Source organism: Triticum aestivum, chromosome 4A (genome assembly GCF_018294505.1).
Source record: "Triticum aestivum cultivar Chinese Spring chromosome 4A, IWGSC CS RefSeq v2.1, whole genome shotgun sequence".
Taxonomy (NCBI): Eukaryota; Viridiplantae; Streptophyta; class Magnoliopsida; order Poales; family Poaceae; genus Triticum; species Triticum aestivum.
Genome location: NC_057803.1, coordinates 745,995,408 through 746,003,861, shown reverse-complemented (window position 1 = coordinate 746,003,861; position 8,454 = coordinate 745,995,408). Strand labels below are relative to the sequence as shown.

At 42.1% G+C, this 8,454-nt stretch overlaps 1 protein-coding gene across 1 annotated transcript; it reads left to right on the top strand.

The window, feature by feature from the left end:
• The first annotated feature begins 406 nt into the window (after positions 1–406).
• On the top strand, positions 407–7,097 carry LOC123084559 (histidine-containing phosphotransfer protein 1-like). Its single transcript, XM_044506093.1, has 6 exons — positions 407–463; positions 591–721; positions 817–885; positions 2,072–2,143; positions 2,558–2,602; positions 7,013–7,097. Exons 1-6 carry the CDS (start codon positions 407–409, stop codon positions 7,095–7,097), a joined length of 459 nt encoding a protein of 152 aa, XP_044362028.1.
• The last annotated feature ends 1,357 nt before the right edge of the window (positions 7,098–8,454 follow it).

Below are 8,454 nucleotides of genomic sequence, written 5' to 3'. Positions count from 1 at the left end.
ATGTAATATCTAACATTACCCTAGATTGTCATTGTGCATATCAGCCGCCATATATAATTATATGATCATGTTAATGAGGCTGAGGATTTAACCGATAAAAAGTTAATTGAAAATAATCAAAAGTTGGCATTTCCACACGAGAAAGGGCAAAAAGGAAATAAATGAAAGTAATAAAGAGAATGAAGGGTAACCGTCCATTTCCAGCCGTAGCCGGTGAAAGGACAAAAAAGGAAATAAATGAGAGCAATAAAGAGAAGGAATGGTAGCCCTCCATTTGTAGCTACAGTCAGTGCCTTGGTAATCAATTTCTCCTATATATACGGCACCAACCAACCCCAATCTCCATCCCTTCCCACATCGCTCCCATTTTTCCTCCCCAAACTTTTTGTCCTCACTGTGGGTAGCCATGGCGTCCGTGAAGTCGAACCAGCTCAACACCCTCGTGGCCAACATGTTCGCTGCGGTGAGCTATTTACTATTCCGGTGCTATTTGTGTGGGATTCTAGTTTCTTCGGAGGTGGATGTGTAACGCAATATTAATTGTTGTGATTCTGATTTTATTTTGCTTTTGTGTTTCTTTGGCGGGTTAGGGTATGCTGGACGATCAGTTCCGGCAGCTTCAAATGCTCCAGGATGAGAGCGCGCCAGACTTTGTTGCCGAGGTCATCACGCTTTTCTGCGAGGAGGGCAAGCGTATCATCGGCGAGATCACCAAGCAGTTGTGTGTGTGCTTCCTCTGCCATGTCATGTTATTTGATCATTTTTAGGGTGGTTGATTTGACTTATTACTTGGTCATTTGGTTTATGTTTGTGCAGGGACCAACCATATGTGGACTATGACAAGATGGACATATTTGTTGATCAGCTCTGGGGAAGCAGTGCACAGTGAGGCCTCTTTTCGTCTTCTTCTTTCATGTCCTCTTGTATTTGTTTATGCAGTATTGTAGTAGTATGTATCACAACTATGGTTGTTTAGATGTCTTATTGTACCAACGATCAATTTAGAACCAATCATGTTGGGAGAGAATTATCGTTCGTTTCACGTTAGTGTTTTATGGCAAAGGTGGACCATTTCATGAACTTATGGGACGGCTCAATTATTATGGGTTGATATTGTTTGTTATTAGTGGCACTTCCGATTAATATGGGGAGGGTTGAGAGCCTGAGATCCGTTTTGCCAGTTGTAGTGATTTATCATATAGATCTGACAAAAATTATCCGTTCCGTACACATTGGGGAGCTCAACGAGTAGCACTTGACATCATCCAATTAATTTGGGGAGAGGTGGACATTCGTTTGGCCCTTGTACTGTTCTAGGGTTTAGATATAACAAACCATTTTGTCGTTGTACTGTTTTATGATTTAGAAACGACAAAGCCTTTGGCCGTTGTACGGTTATATGACCTCCATCCAACAAACCGTTTAGCTGGCGTACTGTTTTATGATTTCGATCTGATAAACCATTTGGCGACTGTATTGTTCTGCTGTGTACATCCGACAAACCTTTTGGCCGTTTTCTGTTATATGATTCACATCGAACAAACTGATTGGCCATTGTACTACTTTATGATTTAGATATGACAAACTCTTTGGCCGTTGTACCATTTTGTGATTTAGAGTCAAGAAGCATGATCCATTTCGCCAAAACAGACAGCTCAGTGAGTAGAACTCGAGACCCAACTTGTTGAGTGATTTTTCTAACTAAATTTTTGGGTCTTGACATCCATTCAACTGTTGTAGTGTTTAATTGTTGAGATATAACAAATATCATCAGTTCCACGAGCATCCAAATGGCTCAAAAAGTAGCACATATATTACAGAAAAATGTTAACTCTGGGTGAATTTTACATATTGCAAATGCTCTATTGATATGAATAACTTAGCTTACATTGCGCTTCCACAGTTGTATTTAGTAGAATTCTAACTCTGATACAGATATTTCATATATACTGAGACATCTTTTTTGCTTGGGATTCCGAAGTGAAGATAAATAACTACAATGTTTATTTTTCATTCATTAAGTAAAGCATTTTGTCGGTCCTTCCTGATCGTACGGTATTGCATATCGCAGTGTTGGTGCTCAAAGAGTGAAGAACACTTGCATTCGGTTTCATGAGTGTTGTCAGGAGAAGAGCAGAGTTGGGTTAGTACCTTTGTACCATTATTTCACACTATTGTAATTTGTGGTCATTTTATTATTGAAATCTTCACACTGAACATGATGCCCGGGCGTGCTTTACTCGTCTCCTATAACATATATCATAGTGTTATTGGGGTATATTCTGATACAATTGCATGTTCATCGCTTTTATAATATACTGCTTTTATTCAGCCATTATAGATAGACAGATTTGGTTAACTCCACTGACCTAGTTGGGTTTGGAATATAACTGTCCAGTACTATTTTCAGTTAATTGTATCCTATGAGAGTGCAGCATTGTTTTCTTATGGAGGCAAATTGTGAAGGCCATAAGCATGTTTAGTAGTTATTCATAAATAACACGATCCTTTCATGGGCTCCATGAAGACACACTTACTAATTGGTTTTCCTTGTCAGGTGCCTGAAGACACTGGATTCTGTGAGAAATGATTTCTATGATCTGTGCAGCATGTTCACACCATATGCTTCAGGTATTATTTTCTTTAGCTCGTGCTAAAATCTGTGTAGCATTAGAGTAAATTGGAACAGTATTCTTCAAAGAAAATATATTTTTATTCTAAATTTTGGTCGATATGCAAAATGTCGAACTAAACAGCAGATATCATGCAATGGATTTAGTTAATTTACTGCATAACAATAAATGCAAAGCACATAAGTGAAATGGATGTGGGTAGTTTGTATGCTATAGATTAAATTACTAGTACTAATTGTGGAAGATAGACAAGCAAGGACATGTTTAGGACAGCCGAAAATCTCAGCCGAAGATAAACAAGCAACTATGGTACTACCTCCGTCTAGGTGAATAAGTCATTCACGTCGTTCTAGGTCATCAATTTGAGAAATTAAATATGTGTTATATGTTATGAAAAGTATATCACTAGATTTCTACACGGATGTAGTTTCTAAATATATATTTTTCAAATATAATACATATTTAGATTGTTAAATCGTCGACCTAGAACTACACGAATGAATTATTCACCGAGACGGATGTAGTAACTGTTTTCTGTATATGTGATATCTGAATCTTGCCTCATGTACCTCAAAAAGGTCACCTGAATTTTGGTACAAACATTAACATTTAATAGACTTCATGTTTTGCATTCTTGTGTGGATGATGTACATAATCTTTACAATTGATTTGTGCTTAGCTCTTTAGGTCCATGTTCTTAACAAGCTCGTGGTTTACGCAACTGATGTGTTATCTTATTTTCAAATACAGCTGGAGTAGCACGTCCTAAACTGTAGACCGGAGAAATAAAGTTCTGACTGCACAATGCGCTTGCAGTCGTAGAACATGTTCAACTTAGCATATATCCTGGAGTTGTTTGCATATGTGTGGTCTATAGCTCTGTCAAGCGACAAGCTGCTCATCTAGTGTCAATGTCTCTATTACTGTTTGTAGTTTGGTTTTGAATTATTGGTGGTCAAATAAAAATCATCTGCGGTCGTTTTGCGGATGATCTGTGGTTAATCTGGTGTCTCGGTTCTAGTCGATTTCTAGCTCGTAGAAATGAAATAGCAGTGTAATCTCGACAAAATCATGCCTCGTCGGTCGGCGTATCAACTATGGTGGTATATTGTGGAGAACACTGTAGTAATGTTATTTCAGTATCAACACTGTAGTGGGTCAAAATATATGATTTCTTTAGAACTTGATTTCCGGCTCATCGTATCTCACTCTCCATCATCCCTTCCCCGTGTGGATTATACATGCAGGAAGGCAGGAATGATTTGAGATTCAGATAGACTCACTAATCACAATGGTGTGTCCTATACTCACACGCTGCTCTGCTTAACACTAACTTTCGACAAACAGAACACTAGAATTAATCTGAGTCTGGAGAGGATGGACATGAAGGCAGTGGCGTGAGGATGGCAGCACCATACCTTTGTCAGGTTTCCTCCCAGGATGTGGGTGGTGCAGCGTGTCGTGCCATTGCTCTTGCTCCCACGCAGTGCATTGATGTGTGGCTGAATAAACACTGAAACTTTCTGTCGTAACAAGAATAATAGAGTATGGTCCACAGATTAACAGACACAGATCGGTGGATCCTTATCTTACCCCATCAATTCTGAGAGAATCCTGGATGACTCAAGGGTCACCGTCGCCGATGAGGCGATGACCAGCGACTTCGGCCATGACACTAGCCAAAAACATTTCCGATTATCTGCCAGGATGCATGCAGTCAACACCAAATTAGGTCAGTCAAAAACCATTTTCTTTTCCCGTTGCAATGATAAAATGTTGTATTTTGATAGCAGAGACGTACACCGGATATGGTTGGCGACACCATGCATGAGCTCATTCAGGTTCATCCAGAAGCCCTTGTTATCGTCGGCACTAGAGTGGAGCCTCCTATAATTCTGTACTTCCGAGTCATTTTCTCTGAAATTCTGAACATCGATGCCATCAAACGTAATGGCGAACCGTTTGAACCTAAGCAGAATGCGAGCAAGTTCATTCGTCAAAGCGGAGTTATTGTCAGGGACCAAATCCCGATCTCCGTTCAAGAATGGAAAAGCCAGCAAAGGGAGCTCCATATGTTAGTTATGTCGACCAAACAGCAAAAGATCTGCTTTGGGAATCGCTCATGTCACATTTCCCCCTACCAGATCATTTGACAGATGCAGATCTAGAGAGAGTCAAGAAAAGTGCTCTTAAGAAGATGGCGATAGCATTCAACAACCACAAGAAAAATATATGGGCCGCGTATCTCAAAGTAGGAAAGCAGACTCCAGAATTCAAGGGAACACTGGAGAAGGCAAGAGATCACTGGGAGGCTTTCGTGAAGTTCAAGGAATCGGAAGCAGCTCAAGAACGGTCGAGAAAAAACAACATTAATGCTGCGGAAAAGAAGTGGCACCATGGGCTGGGGCCAGCTGGCTACGAGGTGGGCTGGCCTAAGTGGGATCTCCCTGAGCAAGAGATGATTGCTGCAGGGGTCACTCCAGTTACATTGAGCTGGCCCCTATGCGCATGGGGGGAAGTTGGACCCAAAGACATGCAAGGTTTTGGAGCGGGCATGACTTAAAGGAGCCGATGAAAGTTTACTTGTTGCAATAGAAGAGGCTCGAACTAGAGTGTTCACTCCCAATAGAGAGAATGATGTGCTTACGTGCGCCCTGAAGAATCATGAACACCCTGGAAGAACACGAGGCAAAGTAGTTGTTCTGTGGTTTAAGGGGTTTGCGGACTGGAACGCCGACTACAGAAGCCGTGTGAGAAAGAAGCAGCAGGAGGAGCAGAAGAGGAAGCTGGAGGAGGAGCAGAGGAAGCAGCAAGCAGAATGCCTTCGCATCGTAGTATTAAAGCACGCGGAGTTGGCACTCGCTTTCAAGCGGCAGCAGTAGCAGATCGACTCACTTAGCCAGGAAAGCAGCGGCAACAGCTAGCGGATCCAGCATTGGATAGCACCGTCCCATCCATGTCGAGAAGCAAAGTGGGTTCCGCCCTGGGCGATGATGGACTACTGGCTACATACCCTGTGGATGATATCATAGAAAGGACGTCTTTTGAGCTACATATGAAAGTGAAGAACATATCCATGAAGGTGGTCGACGGCTATGCTTTAACAAATCCCCCTAAAGCAACCTTCCATTGCAATCCGATTCCAACTGTCTATGATTGTGTCAGGGCTTGACATTCATGGAGGTGATGAGGAGCGCACACTGGGAGAGGTCATACATCGTATCATTCTATGGAGAAAGGATTGCATCGTCTTTCCAAGGCCATCGACTCCTGCTCCAACAAGTCCACCGCATCATCCGACTCCTCCTCCATGCCCGCCACCGCGTGGGCCGACTCCTCCTCCAAGTCCGCCACCCCATGAGCCGACTCCTGCTCCAAGTTCAGCACCGCGTCAGCCATCTCCGCTGCCTCAGCAACAGCGAAGAGAGGCGCCGCAACTACGTCGGCTAGCGGTACAACAGGAGGCAAGAAATTCAGATATGGTCCAAGCCTCAAGCCTCTTCCGAGGTTGCCTTACCACCTAATTGAGGAAAACAAAGCCGAAGTGGCTTCCCAAGTGAAGGCCCATTTTGGACCGAAGCTAACCCCGCCGCCAAAGGAGATACTACCTGAGCATGTCATACAACACTTTATTGATACTGCTCAACCAGCTGTCAAGCATAGGGACTCAGACTATGAGTGCTCTTCAAGAAGTCATATCAAGCACAAAAAAAGGAACTCGAGCCAAGCAACTGGCAAAAAAGCGGCAAAATTGTTCCCCAGCTGGGAGAACATGCAGTGCAATTGATCGCCCCGCTCATTGTACCAACACATGTGAGTACCGCCGATTAGCAGCTGGTAATAACCGACGATCATAGAAGGCGGGCTAAAGAGGCCGGTGTCACTGTAGGACAACTCCTAGGCATCAAGGACTTCCAAACGTTTACAAAGGAGGAACTACAACGGAAATATGTCCGCGGCCAATCTATGGTCAAGCCTGAGCAGATCCCACTTCTATCAATGAGAGTGCATAATTTGCATGACTGATACCTGAGAAGTAAAGACCGATCGAGAGTCCATCATGGTGAAAGTCAAGGCAGAGTATTACTTCCATGCAAAAGATCTGTGGGTTGAGTTTGAAGAAATATTTCAATTATTTAATCAAGACGCACTCGGCAAATTTATCGTCAGCTGCTATTGTCTGTAAGCGATTTCTTTCTGTAATTTAACTCTCTAGCTAGATGTGCTCATTCATTACCTGTAATTATCCTCACTATATTCTTTTATGTGGTATTATGCAGAATGAAGATGTATGAAATGAAATGAGATGGACGCTATGGCATTGGGTTCATTGACCCAAATATAGTTAATCAAAAGTCATGGTCACAAGAATGGTCGAGAAGAGACACAAATAGAAGCTTGCTACAGTTTTTGAAGCAACTGAATACCAAACCAGAAATACTACTTCCTTACAACTTCGGGTGAGTGTTACTATATCTTGTACTACAAATTCTTTTTTGCTTACTAGATGTTAATAAGTGTAGTTGATGAGTTATGTACATGCCCGCTTAATACAAACGTGTGCGCATGCCGTTTCCACTATATCTTGGTAATCAATGAAGTTGACAAGGGTAAAGTTCAAGTACTCGACTGACTATATAAATATACTAATGAATACGCAATCGTGAGGGGGATGTCGACAGGTATTTTTAATCATTATCGCACTATGTCGGCCTCTTTAGTTTATTTCCTGATATCAACTAATTAATAACTCCTTTATTCATTTTCTTTGCCGCCGGGTAGGGCTTGGCAAAAGTTCATGAAAGAGGTAAAAGACGAATGGAAACAACAGCTGACATGGGTGCGACCCAGGGTAATTAAGTACTACTAGCAATATCTGCGCGTCTCTTTAATTCTACTTTGATCAATACCATTATCATGCTTGATTAATTATTATCTGATTGAATTCTATTCTCGTAAAGTCCATGAGGCATGAAACAGGGAATAATTTATGTGCGTACTACGTTTGCGAGAACATTCGCATGATGACGTCCCAAAGGAGCACATCTGCCAGAGCACTTTGGGTACATCCGCCGGAACATAATTCATAAATCTTTTTTTCATGATCTAATATATATACATACAACTAATATATTCATATTGATCTCCTTCTTTAATAAAGATGCAACAGATGCGGGATCAGCTCCTACCAGTGGGCCACATACGAGTAATTCAAGAGGAAATATCAGGATTTTTGGTCGATCAGGTCATAGATCCCAAAGGAGAATTCCATTACTAGCTATAATGCCTGCATGTAATGGTCTGCATATTGTAGGAGAAATTGTATGTACCAAATTGTACACATGCAGGCATTACCGCTAGTAATGGAATTCTCCTTTGGGATCTATGACCTGGTCGACCAAAAATCCTGATATTTCCTCTTGAATTGCTCGTATGTGGTGTACTGGTAGGAGCTGATCCCGCATATATATATATATATATAGCGCTATAGTGAGCGTGCGCGCATTTTGAGTTAATCTACGCGCCGGCCGCTGCTCCTAATCACGCGCACGCGGGTGCGCGGGGCACGCGGGTCGCTCAGAAGGCCAAATTTTGAGGGTAACTGTATATGCAAAATAAAGTAACACGCTTTATTTCTGTTACCATGTGTTTCTCCGCTACGCAGGCTGCTGCTACTAATCACAGGCGGGTGCGCCGGTCGATGAGAAGGCAGATTTGGTGGGTAACGGCATGTGCAAAATAAAGTAACATGTTTAGTTATATTACCATGTGTTGCTCCGCTACGCGAGATCTTGCGTCAGTATTCATTGCCCGTAATAAA

Excerpts from the sequence above, each read along its gene's own strand:
- LOC123084559 (XM_044506093.1), top strand. The coding sequence starts at position 407 with ATGGCGTCCGTGAAGTCGAACCAGCTCAACACCCTCGTGGCCAACATG. Across the intron at positions 886-2,071 it reads CTCTGGGGAAGCAGTGCACA|TGTTGGTGCTCAAAGAGTGA; the intron begins GTGAGGCCTCTT and ends TGCATATCGCAG. Across the intron at positions 2,144-2,557 it reads CAGGAGAAGAGCAGAGTTGG|GTGCCTGAAGACACTGGATT; the intron begins GTTAGTACCTTT and ends TTTCCTTGTCAG.